General features: G+C 36.0%; 1 protein-coding gene across 11 annotated transcripts in view; it reads left to right on the forward strand.

Moving 5' to 3' along the window:
- MLIP (muscular LMNA interacting protein) overlaps positions 1-27,722 on the forward strand; it is a 252,003-nt gene that overhangs the window by 137,277 nt on the left and 87,004 nt on the right. For 10 of the 11 annotated variants that reach the window (XR_012381939.1, XM_073905111.1, XM_073905112.1 and 7 more), the window contains 2 exons: positions 8,283-9,854; positions 21,703-21,774. Coding sequence is in view for 10 of the 11 variants with exons in the window: in XM_073905111.1 (XP_073761212.1) it covers positions 8,283-9,854; positions 21,703-21,774 (1,644 nt within the window). In the remaining variant the exon portion in view is untranslated. The remainder of the gene's footprint in view (positions 1-8,282; positions 9,855-21,702; positions 21,775-27,722) is intronic. The other variant, XM_073905116.1, reaches the window with a different exon arrangement.

The following is a 27,722-nucleotide window of genomic DNA, read 5'->3' on the forward strand; positions in this document are numbered from 1 at the left end:
TTGTTGAGGATTTTAATCATGAATGGATGGCATACTATGTCAAATGCTTTTTCTGCATCTATTGAAATGATCATATGGTTTTTATCCTTTCTCTTGTTGGATATGATATATCCAACATGATATATCATGTTGGTTGATTTGTGAATATGGAACCACTCTTGCATCCCAAGAATAAATTCCACTTGCTTATGGTGAATGATTTTTTAACGTATTGTTGGATTTGGTTTGCTAATGTTTTGTTGAGGATTTTTGCATCCATGTTCATCAGAAATATTGGCCTATAGTTCTCTTTTCTTGTAGTGTCTTTATCTGATTTCAGTATCAGGGTAATGTTGGTCTCATAGAATGAATTTGGAAGGTTTCCTTCTTATATTTTTTTGGCTAGTTTGAGAAAAATAGGATTTTTGTTTGTTTGTTTGTTTGTTTTTTAAGTAGGCTCCACGTCCAACATAGAGCTTGAACTGACAGCCCTGAGATCAAAGGTTGCATGCTCTATGGACTGAGCCAGCCAGGTGCCCTGAGAAGAATAGGTATTAACTCTACTTTAAAAGTTTGGGTAAAATTCACCTGTGAAGCCATCTGATCCTGGACTTTTGGTTGTGGGAGTTTTTAAGTTACTGATTCAATTTCATTGCCAGTAATTGGTCTGTTCAAATTTTCTATTTCTTCCTGATTTAGTTCTGGAATTTTATCCATTTCTAGGAATTTTATTCATTGCTTGTAGGTTGTTCAATTTATTGGCAAATAATTTCTCATAATAATCTCTTAAAATTGTATTTCTGTGGTGGTTGTTTTTATTTCATCTCTTTCATTTGTGATTTTTATTTGTGTTCTCACTTTTTTTGTATGTGTCCAGCTAAAGGTTTATCAATTTTGTTGATCCTTTAAAAGAATTCCTAATTGTATTCTATTTCATTTATTAGTTTCTCTTTCATTTATTTCTATTCTAATCCTTATTATCTCCTTCCTTCTGTTTTGGGGTTTGCTCTTATTTTTCTAGCTCTTTTATGTATAAGGTTAGGTTGTTTATTTGAGATTTTTCTTGCTTCTTGAGGTTGGCTTGTATTGCTACAAAGTTCCCTCTTAGAACAGCTTTTGCCACAGCCTGCAGATTTTGAACCATTGTTTTTTCATTTTCATTTGTTTCCACGTGTTTTTTAATTTTCTCTTTGATTTCTTGGTTGACCCATTCATTGTTTAGTAACATGTTATTTAACCTCCATGTATTTGTTGTCTTACAGACTTTTTCTTGTGGTTGATTTCTCATTTCATAGTGTTGTGGTCAGAAAAGATGCATTGTATGACTTAGATCTTTTTGAATTTGTGGGGACTGGTTTTGTGGCGTATTAGTGATCTACTCTGGAGCATGTTCCATGTGCACTTGAAAAGAATATCTATTCTGCTGTTTTAAGATGGAGTGTTCTGAATTTATCTGTTAGATCCATTTGGTCCAATGTATCATTTGAAGCCACTGTTTCTTTGTTGTTTTTCTGTTTGGATGATCTGTCCATTGATGTAAGTGGGATGTTAAAGTCCCCTACTATTGTTGTATTACTACTGTTTACTTCCTTTATGTTTGTTATTAGCTGTTTTATGTATTTGGGTGCTCCCATGTTGGGTGCATAAATATTTACAATTATATATCTTGTTTGTTCCTTTTATGGCTCTATAATGTCCCTCTTTGTCTCTTGTTACAGTCTTTGTTTTAATGTCTATTTTGTCTGATGTAAGTATTGCTACTCCAGCTTTCTTCACTTCCATTTGCATGATAAATGCTTTTGCATCCCTTCACTTTCAATCCCTATGTATCTTTAGGTATAAAATGAGTCTCTTGTAGGAAGCATATTGATGGGTCTTGCTTTTTTATCCACTCCATCATCCTATGTCTTTTGATTGGAGTGTTTAGTCCATTTTCATTCAAAATAATTATTGATAGGTATGTACTCATTGCCATTTGTTACTTGTTTTATGGTTGTTTTTGTAGTTCTTATCTGTTCCTTTCTTCCCTTGTTCTTTTCTCTCATAGTTTGCTAATTTTCTTTAGTGATATACTTGGATTCCCTTCTCTTTATTTATTTTTCATATCTATTACCAGTTTTTGATTTGTGGTTATATAGAATCCATTAGGATTCTTATACATATAGCAGTCTGTATTAATTTGACAGAGGCTTAAGTTTGCACCCATTCTAAAATGGTTTATTTTATTATTACTCCTCCTCTTCTCCCCCCCAACACACAGATTTTAGGTTTATGGCATCATACTTTGTATGCTTTTATTCTGTGAATCCCTTGTCTGATTTTTATAGATATACTTCATTTTACTACTTTTGTGTTTCCAACTTTTCTTACTCCTATTTATGGTTTTTCCTTTCCACTCAGAGTCCCTTTGTCATTTCTTCTAAGGCTGGTTTAGTCATGATGAATTCCTTTTAACTTTTGTTCATCTGGGAAACTCTTTATCTATCTAATCTGAATGATAGCCTAGCTGGATGGAGAATTCTTGGTTGTAGGTTTTTTTCTTTCAGCACTTGGAATATATCATGCCACTCTCTTTTGGCCTGCCGAGTTCCTGCTGAAAAATCAGCTGATAGCCTTATAGGGTTTCCCTCATATGTAACTGTTTTCTTTTCTCTTGCTCCTTTTTAAATTCTCTCTTTATCACTACTTTTTGCCATTTTAATTACTATGTGTCTTGGTATATATCTCCTTGGGTTGATTTTTTGGGGGGGCTCTCTGTGTCTCTTGGATCTGGATTTTGTTTCCTTCCCCAGATTCAGGAAGTTTTCTTTCTATTATTTCTTCAAGCTAATTTTCTTCCCCCTTTTCCCTTTCTTCTTCTGGGATCCCTATAATGTGAATATCATTATGGTTGATGGTATTGCTGAGTTCCCTTAATCTACTTTCATGTATTATTATTATTTTCTCTCTCTTCATCAGCTTGATTGATTTCCATTACTCTCTCCTCCAGGTTGCGGATCTGTTTTTCTGCTTCTTCCTGTCTACTACTTATTCCCTGTAGTGTATTTTCAATTACAGTTATTATTTATCTCTGATTGGTTATTGTTAATGTTTTCTCTCTCTTTGTTGAGAGTCTCACTGAGATCTTCTATTCTTTTCTCAAGTCCAGTGAATATTTTTAAGACCATTATTTTAAATTCTCAATCAAGCATGTTACTTACCCGTTTTGTTTAGCTCTCTTGCTGTGACTTTGTCCTGTTCTTTCATTTGGGATGTATTCCTCTGTCTCCTCATTTTATCTAACTCTCTGTGTCTGTTTCTATGTGTTAGGGAAGTCACCTATTTCTCCTGCTCTTGAAAGTAGTGGTCTTAAGAAAAGGAGGTCCTGGGTGCCTGGGTGGCTCAGATGGTTGAGTGTCTGCCTTCGGCTCAGGTCATGATCCCAGGGTCCTGGGATCGAGTCCTGCATTGGGCTCCCTGCTCAGCGGGGAGCCTGCTTCTCCCTCTGCTTCTCTCTCTCTCTCTCTCTCTCTCTCTGTCTCTCATGAATAAATAAATAAAATCTTTAAAAAAAAAAAAAGAAAAGTAGGTCCTGTAGTGTCCTACAGTGCAATGTCCCATGTTCACCAGAAACTGGCTCTTGGGGGTGTCTCTTATATATGTTGCATGTACTCTATTGTTGTGGCTGAGCTGTGTTTGTCTTCAGTCAAGTCATCTGCTATGTCTCTCTTTGCCTGTTGTGGGCAGGGTTTGGTCCCTGTGTTGTTAGTGGGTCAGTCTGGAGGTGCCTTGGGCTTGAGTTGAGTCAGACCAGGCCTTTTCAGGAGCTGTGGTGGCACAGAAATGCAGCGTGTTATCCCTGTGTTGTCCCCTGTAAGGCTTTTGTTGGTGGGTGGGGCTTGCAGTCAGAGATGATATCTGTTCCCAGTCCACTGCTGCAGCCATAGTTGAACTGGTATGTGTGATTTTCTTCCCCTCTCACTGGGGCAGGAGACATTTTGAGGTGGTGCTGGCCCCTTAAAAGGCTGCTTGCACACTGCCACACTTGTGGCATGGCTTTGGATGAACTGTCAAGGGCATGTTGGATGGGGTGGGTCTGCAGAAGAGCATGAGGGTGGGGCATGCTGTTATCAAGCTAGGTGGGTAGTGTTGGTGTTATGTTCGTTGCCACAGATGTCGGTGTATGTAGACTGGCGGGGGAGGGGATGGTACCCACTAGCTCTTTTGTTCTTGGAGATATCACTTAAAGATCCCCGCCCCTCCAGCATACCCTCTGAGATTAGTAAACAAATCTCTCTCCGGTATTCCCCAGGCATTTTTCAAACTGCTGGTCTACGCTGTATCTCAGCAGGGCTATTTGTTGCACTGTCTCTTTAAGGGTGAGAACTCAGTTTCCTATTGCTCTCCAGCTCTCCCAGAGCTGAGCCTGCTGATTTTTAAAGTTCCAGGTGTTAAGCTCCACTGATTGTAAGAACTCCCGAAGTTAGGTTCCTCTGGTTTTCAAAGCCGGATGTTATGGGGATTTGTCTTCCCAGTGTAAGTTCCCTATGCCTGGGGTGCCTGGTATGGGGTCTGCTCCTCCCTCCTTCCTAGCACCTGGGGTGTTCCTCCCTCCTAAGGACAGACCCCTGGGTCAGTTTGCTCCTGTGTCTCTACCCTTCCTACCCTCTTTGGTGTGGCCTCTTCTCTACATTTAGCTGTGAAGAGTCTGTTCTGATTGTCTTTGGGTCTTTTTCTGAGTTGTTTACACTGATGTGGGTGTTATCTAGATGTATCCATGGGATGAGGTGGGCCTAGGATTCTCTTACTCCACCGTCTTCCCAGGAAGTCCTCTGTCATCATTATTATTTTTTATAGCAGTTTTAAGTAGACTTTAAGGGTCTCAGAGCATAATGTCAGTTAGGGATATTGATTTAAGAATGAAGACTTGGCAAAATAGAACAAAAGAACAAAATAACTAGAATGTTGACAATGCTGGCAAGAAAGTTGAGATTGAACAAAGTACTTCTAAAACCTAAAATGCAAAGTAGCAGGGGGTGAGGGAGTTGGGACAGGACAGCAAGAGAGGGACTCTGTCATGAAGGAAAGATATTTAGTTCACGTTATACATGGACAAAGTATTGATGACATCTTAAGCATAGGTGTGCTTTGATTAGATTTTAAAAAGTCACTCCAATGATAGGTTAAATGGGGTGCAACTAGAGGTAGGAATACTAGAAATATTATTTAAATTGTTCATCTTTGAAAGGCTGAGAATGTATCTGTCCTGTGACATTACAAGTGTTCATCAGTGAGAAAACTCATAAATAGGTAAGTTTAGGAGGCAAAGCTGTTGTAATGTAATGATTGCATATGAGGACAAAAAGGAATCTAGAGTTTCTGCCTTGCATGACTGCAGATTCAGGAGGAAGAGCTCAACTGTATGGATCAATATCTTGTGTTTTCCAAACCTTGGGAACTATTCAGATAGCAGATCAATCGCTTTGGCTTTTATTCAGATGCTTTGGAATCTAATACTAATTAGGAAAAATTGAATATATATTTTATATATATATATATATATATGAATAGTTAATTTTAGGTTGATTAAAATTACAAGGCAGCTCCACAACAGAGATTGGTTATTAGAATAATTGATGGCCTCTATTATATAGGCTCCAAGAGTGAATTTAGGGTTAAGATTGTCTACTTGATGACAGCAGAACACTGCAAGCATCCTCTCTTACTGATATTATTATGAATGTATTCCAGAATTCAGGATAGTTTTCCTAGGAGAAAAGAGTTTTGAAGATAGCTTTGGAGCAGGTATATGGTAAGGGGACTCAAGGAATCAGAAGAAGGCTGAGGATTGGAGAACATAATCGGGGTAGCTCTAGAGAGGTATTTAAAGCAAAGGAATCAACAAAGATCAGTTTAGAAGTAAATGATGGAGAAAGCAGAGAACCTTGAGGAGAAGGAATTAGAGCATCATTTACAAACCTAGAAAACAGAACAAGAGGTTATTAATGGGAGAGGATGAAGGGGTAGAAATGTGTAGATGTCAATAGAGAAGTTTGTTATCACTGGTAAGGGATTTATAGTGTAGAAGTGAATGAAGAATCTATTCTGAGATAACTGAGCATTTGACAGATATCCATTTTTTTCTTTCTGCACAAAGATATTCATGTCTGTACCTCCCTTCCACTTTTTTTTTTTTAACCTATTGAGAGGAATTTAAGAAAATGAATCTTTTTTCATTAAAGAAAAGCATTCTTCACACTTGGGAATTTTATAAAAGCATGGTGCCACATTTTTTTATTAGTATAAATTAGGATAACATCTAGATGTATTTGCGAATTAGAAACAAATATATTGCAAATACTTGTTAATATAGTGAATAGGAAAATATAATAAAAATATATGTATGTTAATACAAACATAATAAACATTTTTAGACTTTTCAGAGTCTCTTAGAAATTCTTCAATAATTAACTATTCAAAAGTACAATAGACTGAATTATTTAGGTAAAATATGACTCAGCATAGAATTATAGCCCTATGATTTTAACATGATAATTTCATGGATAATCTGGATGAATTAATAAATTTGCTGTATATATTGAAGTTATCTTAAAAGGTAATGAGATTTCTGTGGCCATTATCATTAATTTACAAAATTCTTTACCAAAAGCTATAACATAATATGCAAAGACACCCTACATAGCCTTGAAACTGCTTCATTTCTTTTGTGAGAAGAGACCAGTCAGTGGAAACAATCAGAGAAGACCTTTCATTTATGTCTAATCACATGAATCAGTTATATGAACACTGGCTAAGCAGAATTGTTTCTAAGTAAAGCTTATGTGAGGGAATTGTTAAACTTTCTCAATTTGATTGAATTCTGCTTGATTTTCAATTATCCCTGATTTTCAGATATTTTGGGTAATGCCAGTGTATTCAAATATTAATTGTGTAGCAAGAATTCTGTATTGCAAATACACATATGAATTTGCACATAAAAAGAAAGGACTATTTTGGATATGTTTACTTGAAACTTAGAAGTTTAGGATAAGTTGTTTGCATTTATCAGTTTTAAATGTTTTTAGAACTCAAGATTAGATGATATGAAAATCTTTGCAATAGATCTGATGAACATCTTGTTAATATGTTACAAAGCAAAATCAAGAAATATCATTTACTGAATTTGTAAACCAAGCTTTTGCTAAGTTTAATTGTTATGGTCATACATTTGCCTGCTATATAAGGCCATATATATAAATATAAATAAATAAGTAAATAAATATATATGTAACATAGTAATATAATAGCACATAATAAATATTAACATTTTGATTAACTGATACTCCCTAAATTCTCTTATGAGTTGATAGAATCAAATCAATAATTTTGCAGGGGGACCTCTGTTTAAAGATTTGGCTTTTGAATCATTTATAATTTTAGTATTTGTCTTAAAGTACTGGATGATTTTTAAAATAGCACAAGAATACATACACCTAGATATTTTTTCTTTCTTTCTTTCTCTTTTTTAATTTGTTGGGGGGTTGGTGGGTTGCATTGTTTCAGGCAGATAACATTTGTAAAGTACTCTTTTCTTTTGATATGAAAGCATATCTACATTTCCCAGCATAATCCAAATCATTTATTAAATGTTCATTCTGGCAAATAATTAGTGACACGTTTTTCATAAATTAAAACTTGCACTGTATTTCAAACTTTGCTTTCAATCTCTTATCATTGTTGATGTCAATTATGTTGATGTTGGGTGCTGCATCTTTTGAATTCTGGTCATTTTTTTGCAGTTGCGCAATAGTAGGAGTACTTTAAGTTTTTAAAATTTTAAACACTTGAAGCGTGTTAGATTTTCTAAGGATTATGGTCATATTATTGTAGTCATATTATTATACTATTATATTTTTACAATGGAAGAAAATCTATCTCATTTCCAATGTGAATTGAACTTACATTGATGGTGATTTACATCTTTTCAAGTCACACAATTCCAAATTAAGATAACTAATTTAGATTTTGTCAGTGAATTATTTTCCAAATGGAAACATGCACATACCATTCTATATTGATGTTCTTCCAGGGAATAAATGAGGTATAATATATAATACTTCACAATTTGTTTATATTTTATTTCAAATTTAAAGCACTGTCTCATTAGCACAACAGAATTTCTTCCATTTTTATGGATGTTTAAGGTGCCTGTTTTGTATGAACTAATAGAAGGACTGTTTTCAGAATCACACAAGCAACAAGAATATTGTGGTCATTTCACAAATAATGTCCTATTACAATCTGTCTATTTCTCTTTCCTCTAGTTAACTTCTTCTCCCACTACCTCTGAGCAGCTTGCCTGTAAACCACCTGCTTTCTCCTTTGTTTCTCCAACTAATCAGAAAACGCCACCTGACCCAGTTAACCTCGACGGAGCCTCTGTGCTAGAGGAGTTCCACACTAGGAGGCTGGATGTCAGTGGGGCCTTGGTGGAAGAAACAACTACGTATTTTCAAACTTCTGCTCACTCTTCACCCTTTTTTGCATCGAAGGGCACCTCTTCGACGTCACAGTTTCCCCATTCCACTCAGTTATCAGTTTCTAATTTATCCAGTCCAAGAGCAGCAGATCAGAAACCTGGACTGGCATCTGAAGTTCTGAAGAAGACAACAGCTTTCACCTCGCATGTCTTTAGCCCCAGAGAAAGCCCGAGAACCACTTCTCCTTCACCATCCTCCAGTGCTTCTGTGAAGTCGAATTCGGGCTTGTACATACCAGTCCGTATTGTCACACATTCGCTCTCTCCAAGTCCCAAACAGTTTACCTCCTCTTTCCATGGCTCTTCTTCCACTATCTGTAGCCAAGTGTCATCTACTGGAAATCTCTCAAAGTCAGGGGTGAAATCCCCAGTGCCTTCCCGGCTCTCCCTTCTCACTGCCATGCTCAAGTCAAACCCTTCTCACCAAAGACCCTTTTCCCCTGCATCCTGTCCCACTTTCTCTCTCAACTCCTTGGCTTCTTCCACACTCACACTCGATCAAAAAGCAAAACAAACCCCACCCACACCTAAGAAATCTCTCTCTAGTTGCTCCCTGAGGGCAGGGTCTCCAGAACAAAGGGAACGTCAGCTTTCTGAACTTAGCCAGCAATCCTTTCACTTACCTTTTTTTGCCAAATCTCCTCCCCTTTCTCAGGCATGCTCCTTCTCTCCCACAAAACATGTCGATAGTAGCCTTGTTTCTTTGAATGTAGAGAAAACATCACCCACTTCTTTGAAGAGTAACCCAACACTCTCCCTGCTACAGACTGATACATTGAGTTCTGCAGGTCTTCCTCCTGTTCCACCAAGCGTTCCTTTTCTTTCTTTGAAGGGCAAACAGGATGTTGACCTCAGAGGTCCAGAAAAGCCCAGGAATATTCACATACATCCTACATCAGCCTCCTCTGCATTATCTTCTCTATCTCCTCCCACTAATCAAAGGGCTGTGCTCCCCTCTCCAGAGAAATGTTTCCATCCTTCCCCAGCTCTTTCAAACCTGATAAACAGATCCAAGAGAACAACCCCACAGCTAGCTGACCAGGGGCAGAATCCTTCCACTCCTCCTTCACCCCCTGTCTCTAGTGCTAGCTCTGCCTCTCTTTCCAAATTGGGGTCCTCCCCTCTCCCTCATGCTAATCTGCCTACCCAGGCACTCCAGCTCCATCCTTCAACACTGTACCCAAATTGTGGCAGTGGTACCTTGCCTTCAAGACTTGGAAAATCTGAAAGCTCAATATCCAACCACAGGTCATCTGTTTCAACCCCATCACCTCCCATCTCTCTAACAAGAACCAAGGAGCTGATTTCACCCTGTGCATTGTCCATGTCAACAGACCCTGAAAATAAGAAACCCAAGGTATTTTTTTTTTTTTTTTTGCATGTTGCATGGTGCATGTTTATTTTGAAATACAGGAGAATCTTTTTTTCCAGGGTTAAAATAACTATGATATTAATTTTGCTCCTACATGGAGTTATAGAAAGTTTAAGTGGGGCTAGGATTTGGTATATTTGAATGTGGAAGTGAATTATAATCTATCTAAAAATGTGCATGTTTTGGTAAAAAGCTTTGATTTTGCAAATCCTTCTGTTACGGCAGCTTCTTATATCTATGAGTTCAAGAGCATTTTTTTTCAGGCATAATATGAATTACATGATTGATCACAAAGATGGGATTTAAAGCAGAGAGTTTAGATTTGAGAATATCATACCTTTCTGATTATTTAATTACATGGACTGTATTGTCCAACAAAATATTCTATACTGATAGAATAGTAGTTGGGAGCAGTGTAAAGTGGAATATTATCTAGATCTAGGTTGACATTATTGCCAAGGCAAGTTGAAAACTTTCTATTTCCTTTGTTGGCATTCATTTATTATTATCAATTTTTCCCTTTTTACCAAGTTGATTACTGTTCCTCATACCTCCTCAAATCCATACCAATATGGATTTAGCTATATACATATAGGGCAAAAAGGAATAGAAGTTTCTTTTATATGTGAATATTATATATGATTTATTTTGAACACTAAATACTTAGGAATTATGAAAAACAGAAAGGATGGATAGGCTGGGTATGAGGAAATAGAATTGAGAGAGGAGAAATACTGACTTCTAAATGCTCTGAAGCAACCCATTGAGCAAGAATGTGACACTGACATTTATTTATTTACTTATTATTTTTATTTCATTTTATTTTATTCTTTTTATTATTGGAGTATAATCAGTGTACAATGTTATATTAGCTTCAGCTGTACAACAAATTGATTCAACAATTTTATGCTTTGCTCAGTGCTCACCATGATAAGTGTATTTACCATGTAATACTATTAAAATATTATTTTCTATGCTGTACTTTCATCTCTGTGGCCTACATATTTTATAACTGGAAGTTTATACTTCACCTCTCCTCTGACAACCACCAGTTTCTTCTCTGTATTTACGAATCTGGGTTTTTGTTTGTCTTTTCTTTTGCTTTGTTTCGAGATTCCACATATAAGTGAAACAATATGGTACCATGCACTGTTGGTGGGAATATAAATTGATACAGCCACTGTGGAAAATAGTATGGAGGTTCCTCAAAAAGTTAAAAATAGAAATACCATATAATCCAATAATTCCACTACTGGATATTTACCCAATGAAAACAAAACTGCTAATTCAGAAAGATAGAGGCACCCCTGTATTTATTGCAGCATTATTTATAGCAGCCAAAATATGGAAGCAACCTAAGTGTCCATCCACAGATGAATGTATAAAGAAGGTGTAACACACACATACACACACACACAGAAAGAGAGAGAGAGAGAGAGGAATATTATGTAGCCATAAAAAAGCATGAGATCTTGCCATTTGCAACAACATGGATGGACCTATACGGTATTATGCTAAGTGAAATAAGTCAGACTGAGAAAGAGAGATACCATATAGTTTCATTCATATGTAGAATCTAAAAAGCAAAAGAAATGAAGAGAGAAACAAAAAGAATCAAACCTGCGAACAGAGAACAAACCGATGGTTGCCAGACGGAAGGGGGGGAGGAGGAAGGGCAAAATGGGTGAAGGGGAGTGGGAGATACAGGATTCCAGTTATGGAATGATTAAATCATGAGAATAAAAGGTACAGCATAGGGAATATAGTCAATGGTATTGTAATAATGTTTTTTGGTGACAGATGGTAGCTACACTTGCAGGAGGCACAGCATAACAGAGATGTTGAAGACCATGTTGTATACCTGAAACTAATGTAACACTGTGTGTCAACTATATTCAAATGAAAACACTTAAAAAACCCACTGTACTCTGGAGACTGGCATTTATTTTAATATGAGAAGGAAAATATTTGAAGGTGTGATTCATAGAGATTTTTCCTGGTAGAAGGGCAACTCTGCTCTAGAGCATACCAGCTTCCCAACTAGTCTCAAATAATTAGCATGTGGATCCTGTAGAACCAGAATTTTGTTATTGTTGTATAAATAAAATAAAATTATGGAAAGTGCCTGTATTAGGAGGGGACTGTGATTTTTAGTTCAGCGCATTGAAATAACACAGTTTGAGAGCTTCCAGCTTCCATGGAGATTGTGTTCAACTCTGTTACTATTTGAATGATGAAGTTAAGATGGGAAAAATAAACAGCCCACAGGATCTTGTTAATGATGTTGTAATACAATTCAACTTAACAGCATGCAGAAAACACCTGCCGTATGCCCACCACTATACCAGCTTTTCTGGGGATGTGTGTTTATGTGTATGTATGTTTTAAGGAAAGTAAGCAGTAATTCCTTGTCTTTAAAAAAATAATTTTTTTCAGCAGAAGAAAATATACATCTACATAATGTGAAGGAGCTGTATAGGGTTATTAAATCTACAATAAAACTAGAAAGCAAGTATAAGGCAATAGTAACATAGTAAAATACAGTTGATTATAATAATGGTTCACTGAATTCAACATAATAGAAATATTATGGGGTATGGCTAGTGAGGAAAGTTATAATAAATATCAGGTCTGTTGGAAATGTTTAGGATTTAGCTTAATGAAGAGGGAAGGAGCTAGCATTTCAGAAACAGTAAATAACCTGACCAGATTTATAGAAGATGAATGCAGAGGAGTATATGTGGAGACATAAAGAGATTGGTCTTATCATCAAATAGTGATAACTGTAATAATAATTATTTTAACAGTTATCACATGCTTTCTGTGAGATAAGAACAATCCTATACAAAATATACAAAGTAGTTAAAAATTAATTAAAAGAGACTATTCAGTTACTTTTTATGACCATATAAACTTGGTAATATTTTCTCCATATTATATATCAAAACACAAAAGCAATAACTCATATTCATTATCATTTTAACCTGATTTAATAATTCTTATGAAGGAAATCATCATTATGGAATAGTCAGAATTATCAATTTCTGTAATGTTTGGGTCATTTAAAAATGTATTTTTAGAGATTATTAAGTCTTGTATTTTAAACTTTCAAAGCAAATGGGATGGAGAAAATCTAACATTTTCTATAAATCTAAATTTAAAAATCTTATTTATTTGAGGTAAAATGACCTGGTGATTATCTTTTCAACACATACGTGTGATTATGGAATTTGTTTGTGGTATATTAAAAACAGTCTGCTGATGTAAACATTACTGTCTCCTGAATTTATTAACAATTATTTCTTAAACCATAATGACATAAGATTAAATTATTCATTACCTTTGTGAAAAGTGATTTTACTCTTCCAGAGGCTTCTTCAAAGTATTTCTGTTTGTGGTTCACTCTGCTTTGTTCATGTTTTGTCCTGTTTTTGGAGAGTTGAAGAGCCCAGAGGGCTTTTGATCAAGTCAAGGTCTTTTTTTGTCCTGAAATCAAGTTTGTTGAAGATCTGTTCTCCCCCAGCTCACTTACTGCTCCCAATATTGCAGAATTTTCAGCATTTGCTTTATTTTTTGTTTTATTTTTTTCAATTTCCAAGTTAAAAAATTCAGCTTATAAAAGTGCATTATAAATTTGATGAACATGAAAATATGAAGAATAATTATACATATTTTTACCTGCTTTTTGAACAAAAAATGATTCTTATGGGCAAAATTTATGATAACTTCTGCAAAAATAGTTGCTCTCTGAGTCATGCTGTCCTTAGTTATATTTATTTTTTCCTCGCTTCTTGCTATTATCTCTCCAGGTAAAAATCAGCCTACATTTTTTTTTTTATTGCAAACTATTATTTGCAGGAGTTGTAACTTGAGTATAAAAATTCATTAAAAATGGATGCTGGAATACGTAAATCTTATCCCAGTTTCCTTTGATGTTTGACTAGTTATGTTTGAATTGCTAAGATTATTTCATAGATTGATAAGAGGAAATAGACAAAAGCTTTGGGATATCAAAGAATTCTTATGTGTCCATGGATTGTTTCTTGTCTTGCTCCTTCCACTGTGGTGCTAATCCAAGCACAGGGCTCTCTTTGAAGTCAAAGAGCTTCAGGTTTAGATCAGCTTCACTCTGCCAGATCCCAAAAGAAAAGAAGTCCTAGAATACAAATGGCCATCAAATTAAAACATGAATGCCTGAAGGGTATTAGTTCAAAGTGTGGGTCCTGCTGTCCTTTGATATTGAAATAAAATGGAACAGCTGGAGTATACTGAGCTAAATTCAGATATGAAGCATATTTGATATTTCTTTTTCACAGAATCTTAAGGTTCTGAATCTGTTTGCATTAGTATGATGTAATTGATATACTTTAATTTCAGATATAGTTTTAAAATATATTTCGCATTATAATCATGGCCCTAGACAGGATGAGCATCTCCCTGAAGGTTGTTCATTGTACTCTTTGAGTAACATCTATATTGTTGAGATGTTTCTGTCCCTTGGGAAAGCCTGAATATCCTAAAACTAATTCCTGGGGTTGATTTGAGTTCCCAAAATATTTGGTCTTCATTTATAAAATAGTTTAAATTTTTCTCCTAGTGAATTATCATGGTATTCCACATGGGGATTTGAGGACATTACGTCAAAACTTCAAACATTTTGCCACTTACTGAAGGTGGATTGAAGCTTTTTTCTAAGTATGAGGGCTCCAGTGGCATGCTGCCCTGGCCTTAAAGCTATTTGGACACATGGCTTGGGAATCAATTGGGAACATTTCAATATTTCATCAACTTTTATAGTTGGTGTTTTACTTATAAACTCTCATTCCTTGAAGGCATCAAAGCATTTCCAAATACATCACACCGTAAACTTGGTGACAACAGTCTCTATGTGATTTTCTCCATTTCTGCTGACCACTTGTAATTAGGGAAATGAGTAATAATGGAATGAACCTCCATGAGCTAAAATAGTCGATGTGGTTCAAGCTAATCATCCATTCATTCAATAGACATTCATTGAGTACTTATTATGTGCAGTGCACGTTTCAAAGTCATGAGGCTGTTGCAACAAAATAAAATTGCAAAATGCTCACAGAAAGTTTACATTCTTGGGTGGAAGAGAAAAAATCAGCAATTACCACTACCGCCTCCCCACTGCCATAAATAAATTTTCTTGTGTGTTAGAAGGTCATACATGGTGTGGAGAAAAGTATAGTGGGGTAAGGGGTAGTGTCACAAATTAATATTGGGTGGTCAGGATAGGTTTCTTTGGGAAGGTGACATTCAAAGAGGTGATGCACCTTAAGAGAGTATAGTCAGGATTTCTGTATCAGTTAGGAAGGACGTTAGGTTTGAGGTTGGTGTTGAGGTGAATAACTACCATAACTTCCAGTGCTTTGACAAAACCTCGGATGCGAGGTCTTCTGGCCAAACATCTGTGATTTCATATTGTTGGAGTGTTCACTGTATCCCTGGGGGTTGCAGCTTTCTCTGAGTTTGCTGTGGCCGAACAAAGAAAGAAGGCATATGCAGATTTCTACAAAAATTATGATTCTCCATGAAAGATTTTGAGGAGCTGAAGAAGGCTGGTATCTTTCAGAGTGCAAAGTGATTTTGGAATGTAAAGAATTTCTTTGCGTTGAGTTCCATTGAAGTTTGTCACTGACTTCTGTTCCTGAACTATGAGACACGGATATTGGGTTATGGAATAGTTTGTCTGGATAAATAAACAACTAACAAAAAAAAAAAAGAGAGAGAGAGAGAGAGAGAGAGTATAGTCAGGAAAAATACCTGATGTCAGAGAGTGCTTGGCAAAGATAGGGGAGTCAGTGTGGCAAGAGTGGAGTTAGTAGGAAGAATTTGAGGTTGTCGGAGAGATATGTAACTGTGAGCCGGGGCCTGAGAGGTCTTTGCTTTTTAATTTGAGTAAGAAGCCATTGGAGGGTTTTGAATAGATAATTGGTACAATATGTCTATCCGGCTGCTATGTTAAGAATAGACTAAAAGGGTGAAAGTGGAAGTAAGGAAACCTTAGGAGTCTGTTGGAACAATCCAGGCAAGTGATGATGATGGCTCTGGTGAAGTTCTAGTGGTGAAGGTAAAGATCATGTATCTGTTCATATTTTGTAGGTAGTGTAACAAACATTGACAATCACATGTGAAATGATAAAACAATTGAAACTAGATATGTGTATCTTCTTGCTTCCTTTTTCTCTTTTTGTCCCATTGTTTTGTGCTCCACTTCCTCTACAGAATTTTTGGTGCCTTTGTGGAAATTCTAGATTTTCCAAGATTCTCCCATTCCTGCTATCTGTCGCTTACATCTATGTACTAACCAATTCATGGTCTCATTCCCTTTGTTTCTCTCCAACTAGCCTTTCTGAAATGAGCTTAGCAGTGATTCACACTCAAGGGTCAGTATTTGACAAAATCTTCTTTTTATACCCCTTGAATATTTTCATTTTAGTTCAAGGAGGGGCTTGTGCAGTTTAACTCAACAAAGGGATTTAAAAAAAAACAGGGGTTCAAGGTCATGAGTTCAAATCTTGGAAGTTCACATCACTGAAGGACTTTGAAAACTAATATTAGAAAGATTAGAAATGACTTTAAGGCATACTTGGAAGGGGGAAGAGGATCTCTAATCACTCAGGTGTGTCTAAGACATGAACAGTAGATGAAGAACTAAAATTTTGTTTCTTCATGTCCTCTAAATCTTACTGTAATTTTCAATAAAGTACTTCAGTTTTAAATCAACAAATATTTGCTGAATATCTGTTCTTTACTAGGTTGGTATAAGATATTGGAAATAATAGAAAATATCTTCTCTAAAAGACCTATCAGGCTAATAGGGATGTCAAAATTTTGTAATACAATACATATATTTAGAGTACTAGAAACACACAAAAGATTAATCAACCATGGAGAGGGGTCCTAGGAAGAGAGCTGTTCAGGGAAATTCCCCCCTTCCCTTCCTCACCGCTTCAGTTCTCAGGATCATTATAGAGATTATGCTCTGCCAGTCATTCAGATGTAAGGGAGGTATCTGGGCAATTTCCTTCTGTGAGCTGAATTAGGGCTTGGGTTGAGATTTTGCCTCAGGGAGATTCTGACTCAGGCACTGCATGCATGGTCACTGATGAATAGAAGTGTATGTTTGGAGCAATGCTTTCATTTCTACTCACGGATGCATCAGGAAGGAGAAGTTGGCCATAGTGGTAGGGAGGCTCTTTGCCAGGGTCCTCTCTTGTTCATGTAATCTGTGCCCTTCACTGATACTTAAAGTGTAACCATGAATTCAAATTTCTAACCCTCAAGGCAACTAATATAGTTTGCCTTAAGATCTCATGGGTCTTTATTACTGGAGCCTGTGGTAGAATTTTAGGCATCAGCAATAGCAGATAGCGTAGTGGTGAGAAGTATTTTCTGAAGGGGAAAGATGTGTTGCTGTCCCCACCTTCATAACCGGGATTTATGTTGCAATTATCTAGGATAAATAGGACTTATAAATAGGATTAGCTTTGATAAACTTATGTAGTAAAACAGCATTTCCTTTTCTAAACCTAAATTGACCCTGCACCTGTCATGTAGTGGATAGTTAAGAAATATTTATTGGGGGTGACTGGGTGGCTCAGTCAGTTAAGTGCCTAACTCCTGATTTTGACTCAGGTCATGATCTTAGGCTCATGAGATCGAGCACCATACTGAGCATGGAGCCTGCTTAAGATTTTCTCTCTCCCTCTCCCTCCGCCCCCCCCCCCCCCCCCCGTGAGCGCTCTCTCTCAAAAGAAAAAGAAATATTTATTGAATGTTGACCAAAAGCATAGACTACAAATTGGAGAGATACAATAGGTATCATTGAATTTTTTGCTGGATTCAGGGTCAGGCTAGTCAGTTCTACCTTCTATGTCAGCTGATGGTGATTCCAGCCTATAATGCTGCAACCTACTATTCAAGTTATACTTACCCTGACTAGAGTGATTTGTAATTTTAAACCAAGGAAGGGAAACCAGTGAATTCAATTTAACACCTTGGAATGCTAAAGAAGAAATATGTTCCAAATTAGAATATTGTTAAGAGAAACCTGAAGGAATACAGTGGATCCAAAAATATCTCTAATGTCAACAAGAATGATTTTTACACTGAAAAGGAAAGACTACATATGTCTTAAACACACATGAAGCCTGATATATGAGGAACTAGAAGGAAACATCTGTATGCTCTAAATTCATATCTCCTGGTCTAGATAATAAATTGTATCTCAAACAGATGAAATTTCTACTTCTATTGTAAATGATGGGAAATAGGAGATTTGCTGGAAAAAGAAGAGAGCCATATGTTCTATTTTTCACAAAAAAAGGGAAGGTAAATTCTGAAAATGATTGCCTATGTTCTTAGTTTGTGATTGTTTCCAAAAGCAGTTATAACTGGAAGTCAGACATTTTCTTCAAGCAACGAATGTTTATTGAATTGCCTTCCAAATTCTAGCTTTTGGGATGTTTTTCATGATATGAATAAGGAAAGATATGTGAGATATGAGGACATATTTCTGTGAACTCACATTTGTTCTGAGTGCCCAATCTAAAGCATCCTTGAGGTCACTTTCTATTCCAACACCCTATTTGAATTTTCTGTGAATTATTTATCTCACTATGACTTTTCTTTTGCTTTCTTATTTCATTGCTTTTAGTGTGTCTCTGTTTATTAGGGTGTAAGCTCTAGAGAGTAAAGGCTTTGGATGTTTTGTTCACTGCTGACTCTCTAATACTTAGAGCAATGTAGGTCACAAAGTAGATACTCAATAATATTTTGTTGAATGAATCCATTAGTTGAACTGTCATATCCGGATAGATTTACAGGATAGATTGATGTCTACGAGGTTGGCAGGACCCAGGAGGCAAGAGCTCCCTATCCTTGGTATATGACTTGAATGAAGATAAAAATGACTTGTCTAACAAAATGGTTCAGGAAATAATATAAAAATTCTTATCTTCATAGTTTGCAGTAACAAACCAAAGTTAATCAGATGAAACTGGATAGAGTAATGCCTGAAGTACTATTTGGGATCTAGAGAAAAAAGCATAATTACATGTTGGAATTTAACTTCAACAAATGTTTTAAAAAAAAAGATGAAAGCATTAGGGATTTTAGGTGGTAGCATACTCTACTCAGTGTGATCCAACGATATGAAATGACTCCAACTTCACTCTCCTTGTATACTCTAAACTGACCACAAACACCAAGGAGACAATTCCAGTTATTATCATCTTCCTTGTATTGACTTTACTGTCGATATCCTAAGGTGATGATGATATTCTACTTTGTGTTAAAAATAAATCTAGTTAAACATAGACTTTTTTTTAAGATTTTATTATTTATTTAGAGAGTAAGTGTGTGAGTGGGGGGAGGAGCAGAGGGAAAGGGAGAGTGTCCCAAGCAGGCTCCATGATTAGTATAGAGCCTGACACAGCCCGATTTCATGACCCTGAGACCATGACCCAAGCTGAAATCAAGAGCTGGATGCTTAACTGACCGAGCCAAGCACCCCAACATGCACCTTTTCAATATGTAAAGGAATATTGACAGAAGAAAGTGATAAGGGTAGTGAAATTCTTCCACTGAGGATCAGTAAGGAGGGGCTTGGTGGAAACAGCAGTACAACTATCATGCAGAATCAAGCTCTTCACATGTGTCGTCATTCCAAGATGGGTAGAAAGGACCAATGGAGTAAGTTAGCAGGAAGCATAGTTTGGCTCAGTATAAGACAGAATTTTTTTTTTTTTTTAACCACTTCTAACAATTAGGCCTAATCATGCTGTCTTGGGAGGTAGGCAAGTGTTCATGTGGTAGGCGAACAGAGGTTTGATCAGAGAGATTCATGTCTTGGATGAGGGGTTGAATGAGATGGTCTTCAATATCACATCTAATTCTAAGATTCTATGGCATTATGTTTGCAATAGCAATATATCTCTCTGTACAGGCTTGTCCATCTATGTACTTTAGGGCAGTTGGGGATAGGAGAACAAACAATGTAAATGATTGTGTGTCCTGAAATGAGAGGCAAGGACCTATGGTAGATAAGTACACAGTTGTTGACTGGCTTGCCTGCATCCATGTCCCAGCTATGACTTACTACCTAGTGGCCTTAGATAAGTTACTTAATATCTGTGTACTTTAGTTTCTGTATATAAACTGGATATGATATAGAATCTACCTAATAGGTTGTTTGTGACAATTGATTGAGATAATGCCCATTAGGCTTTTAGAATGGCACCTGGCTCATATTGTTAGCTATTATTATTATTAAAACTATTATTACAATGAAGTATCCATAAAACCATCACGGAGTATTAGTGATAAATGCGCTTAGGTATTCTTTGTCTGCTTAGATATTCTTTGAGAGAAAATATTATCTTATAGAGAAGGCACGGATATTGGATCCAGACAGGCCTGGGTTCCAAACCTGTTTCTGTTCTTTATGGGCTGTGTATCTTGGACAAGTCCCTTGACCGCACTTTGCCTCCTTTCCCTAATGGTTCTTTAGCTCTAGGGCTTCCATAAAAGTAAATGAGGCCGTGCATATAATTTGCCTAGTACTAAGCGCCAGCTGTTATTCTCCTCAAAGGGATGGCATTTCATTTTCAGTCCTTATCCATAATATGTCATATGGGACTATAGCAGTGCAGGGTCAGTAGAGAGACGAGGGCTTGAAGGCACCCAAGACTTTTCCTCCAGGCCTGGCATTTTGATTTTTCTCTACCTCACCTTCATTCTAAGGAAAATGAGAGTGTTACTTTACCTTCCTCCCATCATTTTTAGTAGAAAATTACTTCAATTATATCCATAAAACCAAAGGCTTTATTTTATTTGACCCTTCTGTCTTCTTCTATGATCCTGTGGTCTGCCCAGGGGACTAAGAGGGCTTGGAGTTGTATGCCAATTTCTAGCTGTCTCTGGGCCCCTGGGGAAGCTGTCTGAGGCAGGGGCTTTTGAAGCGTCAGGAGCCTTGACCTTGGTTAAGCAGTGTGGGACCCAGAGCAATATCAAAACTGGGCTTTTCATTATGCCTAGTATCCTGATTTATACAACTTCCTCATGCTCAACACTCTCTTTCAAATACTCCACAAAACTGAACTATATTACTCTGAGTTTTATTTAAAACTCAGGATGTTTTGTCATTTGACTCATTAATATCACTGCATTAGAAAGAGCAGGAGATGACGCAGTTTAAAAGAGTGAATTTAAGATCAAACGTTTGGCCTTCGAATTTTTTCATTATGGGGTTAAATTGCTGATATGACTTCTATTCAAAATATGCTACTTATTAAACATTGATGCTAAATTTTATGTATTCTGACCCTTGTTTTTATGAATGATTCAAGAGAATGTATCAAGAGTTCAACTAAATTTATTGGCATAATGTTTGTTAACTATGGCATTATAAAAAAGAACCCCTTTCCTTTGAGAATTAAGCAAAAAAACAAAACAAAACAAAAAGCCCACCCACATTTATAGACTAGTAGTACTCCTATGAGGGACACACTGCTTATGAGAAATTTATATGTAACTTTGTAGAAATGGATGTTTTTAAGTTCTGAAACTGTATAGCACATAATTGCCTATAATCCCTAGGCTGATATTTTACTGTGATGTTCCTTTGTTTCTCATTCTAATAAAATATTAACATGGTAAGCTAATTTTTTTTCTGTCAAAAACAAGTTGTAATAACTGTTTTCTTCATTTGATAATGTGTCATTTAACTTGGCAGAACTAGTCTAAAATTATGTTCTATTCTTCCCCCTTTTCATCTCCACTCTTGCTTTCTGGTTACTCATTCTAGCAATACAAGACCAAGTCAAGCTACAAGGCTTTTGCAGCAATCCCTACAAACACATTGCTTTTGGAACAGAAGGTCAGTGTTGGCTCAATAGCAGAGGGAATTTTGTTTCTAGTGTTGTTTTTGTTATGTGTTCCAAAATGTCTGTTTTGAAGTTCTGCTTTTACTAAAATGTTGCTCTTAGTTTAGGGTCACATGATGAAAGCATCTTGGTGAATAGAATTTGAGACGCTATTGATTTATCACCAGAGGCGCAATATGGGCTTAGAATTGTCCAGTCCGCTGAAAAGCAGGCCTGGGAAACTTGATTCAGATTTGAATGGATCCCTGTGCTTTGGAATTTGAAATGGTTGTTATATTTAAGAGCTTCCACCTCTTTTCACATTGATCAAAAGAGTAGAAGCAAAATGGGGTTACATGAGGGCAAATGGCCGGTTGGGTCAACACTTGGTGACTAGTAATGGTTTCTACAGGGTAGAAACATGTTAGCTGAGTATCCACTTTTACCCCTTAGATCCCAGCATGGGCTAAACCTCTTTGTGCATTGTCACCAGCCACTGATGCTACCTCCATGAATAGGAGGGACAATTGAGATTACTTCCAGGGACCCAGCTGCTTTCACATGCTTCTAGGGCATTTTTGCTTTGCTATTAAAAGTCATTAATTATAAAATTACAGGATTCTACTTCAGTAGGTAAATTAAATTAAAACCTCTTGTTTAATAAGCACATTAACATATGCTCAAATGAAGGCCAAATGGAGGATTATATCAGAATCGAAGTGAAATCAATTACCAAGCCGATGAAATTATTCATTTCGTGTTATTTTTATGATATTTATTTAGGCAATTTATCTCAGCGCATTAAGCCTATTTTTTTTTCTGTGTAATTATAGTGTTTCAAATATTGTTGTTATCATTTGTCAAAATGTTAATGTTTGCCAACCAGGCGGTATTTTGACCACTGGTTTATGAATTTACTTTCTTATTATTTTAGTATGATCTGGGAAATAAAATCTTTGCATGATCTCTTGTCTAAACTGTAGGAGTTATTAATGGGAGATGCTCAGTAGCGTACAGGTGGGTATTAGTGGGCAGCATCACTTTTATTTTAATCTCTGGTAACTAACTGATTTATCTACACGTGGGCCAGAGTCTATGCTCTATATGTGTGAATGCTTTCAACTGGGGGGTTGAAGAGACACTGGGCTGCAGAGAGATCTGCAACTTTTTCTCCAGCTTCTCTTCTGAATTTCTACCTTTTATAGCGCATGGAAAGATGAGATGGGCCTAACCACTGATTTCAGGAGGCTCAGGAGGATGCAGGAAGTTAACCCTTTTACCAGTGGTCCCTTTTCCCATCATCTGGGGTTGTTATGTTGAGTCATGGTGCAAAGTTTTCTCACCGCAGACCCCCGGCCTATTTCAGATGGATGTTTCTGAAATATGGTTACAGTGTCTGACTCTACAGAAACGGGAGAACTCTCCTGCTCAGCAGCCAGGCAAAGAGAATAGGGGCCTGTTGGTGTCCCTCCTTCACACTTACCTCGCCTACCCTAACACATTCTCCAGTACCTGTGGGCTACTACTGTAATAGTTTTCTATTTAGACAAATAAGAGTTAATTCTTCCTGAAAGACTTTTGAAAGATAAGGCTGGATATCATTATTGGTTCCAGAATCTCTGTCTACCAGCTCTCTTCTCTTCCAAGTAAATGGATTTTAGAGATTATCATCTATTTGTTGGTCATTCAAAATGAGGAGTCATTAGTTTAATTTCCAGTATCATCACAAACCTATTTCATAAATGTGTACGGTAACATCACCATGTATTGAACCTAATGCAAGTGCGTAGAGGCGAAGGTTTTGTGTTTTAAATTTTGAATAAGACAGACTCTTTAGGAAAATTATTATTTTTTAATTCAACAAAATAGAAATATCATAATGTCTAACTTACAAGAGTGTTTTTCTAGGGAGGATTGACTATTATATAAACACTAGTGTGGGTAATTGTCTCTTGGCTAAGAGAAATTGGTTTTGCACCATAAATATATGAATTGTTCGAAGGTCACAAGATATGACATATATCTGTTTTTTCTTTAGAGCCTTTGTATAATGTCGCTTTTTTTTTTTTTTTTTGCTGGCTTTTCCATATTGTGTGTTGCTCCATGAGAAACTTTAATTTGTAAGAATTTTTAAGTAACAAAAGTCTTATCTCAAGATTTTATCAGCATTTATGTCCATATTCCCTAATACTGAATCATATTTCCATACTCCTTTCACGGTAGTAGTTTTTTAAAAAATAAATCTGGTAATTTAGGTCTTTTTATCCATCTGTTTGTATAATAGAACTCAACCTATGCCATTAAAATCAAAGGGAGTTGTTTCTGAATTGAGTAGGAAAATTAAGACTCTAATCATCTGAAATTCTGTTTTGGGAAGAATTAACACTTTGGAATATTTTCTGAGATCCCTTTAATATCACACAGAACACCACAATTAAAGGGAGGGGAGTTGCTGTGGTCCCATTATAATATTCTGTTAGGGTCTATGCTGTGGAATGCTTTAAAAATAGAACTAATTTAATTTAGACAGTTTAACAATTATTCTCTCCCCTAATCACATTAAACTCACAGTTGATGTTTTATATCACATTTTGTTTTATAGTATATGGTATAATTAACGAGGAACTGGAATCACCTTAAGAAATAATACTATTTTTCAAAGCAAGATTTTTCTCCAAATTGAAGTACAGGCATCCCTTTCAATCACATATTAAGCTATCATTGAATCATTGGATTGGTTTCAGCTTTAATCACCCCTAAATGAAACCTATCATTTTCAAAAGAGTACATTTTGTTGGCAGGGGACATGAGGTTTCTGGTAGTTCTGTTCTGTGATTTATTGTCTGCATCAAAACTTAAATTTATAGCTTATTCTGTATTCTGTAATTTTTTTCCCCATGGACGTTTAGGAAGAAAGCATTTTTAGCTTAAGTCTTAACTAAGGCTTTATAGGAAGAGAGAAATGGAAGGCATATTTTAACGTGTTAGCTTCAGAGTCTTTGGCTTCATCTCCTGCCAATAATCATCTTCTCCAAGACTGAGATGAGGGTGAAATACAAGTGATTATAAAGCAGGAACAAAGTAATCAGATCAGCTTGCATTTATGACTGTCCACAAACCTTATTACAATATGTTCAACAATATTGTAGAGGAAATAATCTTGAAATGGACATTACTTTTTAGTCCTGCTCTGTGTGCTACTGTTCTTTTCAGAGAATGTTAAAGATCTTTCTCTTATTGACTAATTTTTCTTCTTATCATCTGAGTCTGATAGCAATAGGTAAAAAAGTTAAAATTAAACTGAAGGACTCACATTAACATTCCAAATAAATGGCTTTTTATTTTTATTATGAAATTATATTAAGGAAAGATGAGGAAAGGAATATTTCCATGAAATAAAACAGTATGCCTCTTTATTGTTTCACAAGTGATTCATATTTTTCCATGAAAGCATATTTTTTAAAGCAATTTAAGTTCTCTGTTCCTTTCCTCACAAGTGTTCCTCAAGATAAAATCAAGGCTAGAGTTAGGTACAATTTTCCAACAAATGGCATTGCTATCTGCCATTTTCCAAGACACATTTAATTCATAAGCTATGTGAGTTTGAAAGAAGAATAATAGAGTAGCTCAATTTTATAAATGGCATATTTAAATTGTAGGGTTAATTATTTAAATAAAAGTTAATATAAAAATTATTTTATTTTTCCCAGTGGAGGGAAGTGAAAGAATAGCCATTCTGAAGACAATTGTAAAAATTATGCTGTAAAAATGGAATGGTAAAGATTTGAGATGTCTTGTCAGTTTTTAAATCAATTTATTCTAAATTGCCAGCTTAAATTTTTAAAGCATGAGTTGGTAAACTTTAATCTGATTAAACATATGTCTTTGTGAGGATATTTTAAGATCTCTGCAAGTCTCAAAAATTTAACAAAATCTGGTTGCTAGCTTAGCATATGGCCTATACTAGAGAGACATCTCTTAATTGACTAGAACAAGTGAATGTGTTCCCATTTCTCTGACAATGGAAAAGTGCCCAGGACCCAAATCTATTCCAGTTGGTTCTCCTCAGGCGGTTGTATACCACGCACATGTCTCTTTTAAAGCACTTACCAAACCATATTTAATTATACATGTTGGTAGGTTTTTTTTTTTTCTACTATGAACTATTTGAGGGAATATAGTAGTTTTTTGTTAGATGTTCATTGAATGAATGAATGAATTTAGTTTGCAGCTGAGTAGGTCACTAAAATGTCCAGTTTTATTTCAGAGGATTTTAAGGCAAATTTTTGCTCAAAGAATTATAAAAATAAAGGACCCTAATGTATGATAACTGGGGCGATGATAATTAAGAATCCTTTAGGGTAGAATAAACTTCATCAAACTACTTCCATGTAAAAGCTATAAAGGACCTTCCACTGTAAGGGAAGTAAGTTGATTTTAGACTTAGTACTTTTTAACAACTAGAAAATACCACACAATGGCTGCCATATTGAATATTCTGTGAATATTCAATGTTTTGCTATCCTCAGAACTCTGTGAAGATTTTGATGTTCAAAGATGCCAAATAAATCCCCCAAAGCAGCAGAGCTAGTATGTTGCTGAATTGGACCTTACATGATTATCTCCCAGCCTTTTCCTGTTCACCATACAACAGTGAAATCAACTAGCTCAAGTGAAATATTGAGCAAGAAATGATGATTTTGGATTTTTGTCTACAATACTTTTTTTCATTACTTGCTAAAATATATTAAAATCCTCATCAAATTAGGGGCGCCTGGGTGGCTCAGTTGGTTGGGCGACTGCCTTCGGCTCAGGTCATGATCCTGGAGTCCTGGAATCGAGTCCCGCATCGGGCTCCTGGCTCAACAGGGAGCCTGCTTCTCCCTCGGACCCTATTTCCTCTCATGCTGTTTCCCTCTTTCTCTCTCTGTCTCTCAAATAAATAAATGAAATCTTTAAAAAAATCCTCATCAAATTAGAGCAACAAGTTTTTGTTTTTGTTTTTTTAGTGAGGAACAATTAAAGAGAATTGGAAATGATTTAGCTCTGAGATCTGAGTGAGTGTTTATAAACCAACTCCAATTCCTTGAGTTATTGAGATGAGGCACATTATAATGAAGGAGGTTTGGGCTGGAAACAAGGCACAACTTTCTGATGTTCTTGATTAAATGAAGGAAAAATACGAATTTTTCTGCTATTGAGCCTTAATGAATGGGTTTGAAATAGGCTGTAATGGTTTGCACAAATTCCCTTCCTTCTGTGTGGTTGGAACAGATGTTCAACCCTTCAGTGATTTTGGGATTATAAACGCCAAGTAGATTTCCTCAATTGTTAAATATTTTAAACCAATCATGAAAATAATGTAATGATAAATATATCTGTATCTTTAAAGAAGCTATACTTTTAAGTATCTGGAAGCCCTTTTGGCTTACAGTGTACATTTCCCCATTTTCTTCAGATCTGAAAGCTATTCAGACCTGAATCTCCAACTATATGATCAAAGTGAGATTTATTTTGCTGAGGATATCTCTAATCCTACAAATGCTTTTGTGTTAATGACTGAAAATCAAACAAAGCTTTGGTAGTCTTCAGAGGATTTATTCTACCAAATACATAGCTGGTCAGATTAACAAAGTATAGGAGCACTTAGGTTCAGCATGAATCATTTGGGAGGGGGTGGGGAGGGTTAATTTGATCATGACTAAAATAGAGTAACTGGCCCATTAAATTTTTGAAATCCAATCTAATTAGATAGTCTAGGCATCACGAAAAGTTTACAAGCCCTTTTAGATTATTCTTCCTTTGAAAGCAGTTTACTTTCTGGCTCTATTTAGAGTACAATTGATTCATGCTGTCTTCAGATTTTTAGAACTTAATCCTATTTCCAGAAAGCAGATTAGACTGATTTAATATATCTGACTTAAAAGTGCCTGCAGTTCCATCAAAGTTCTCCTTTCAGGTG

This window comes from Callorhinus ursinus, unplaced genomic scaffold, assembly GCF_003265705.2.
Source record: "Callorhinus ursinus isolate GAN/ISIS: 27379988/994484 unplaced genomic scaffold, GSC_fseal_2.0 scaffold22, whole genome shotgun sequence".
Lineage (NCBI taxonomy): Eukaryota > Metazoa > Chordata > Mammalia > Carnivora > Otariidae > Callorhinus > Callorhinus ursinus.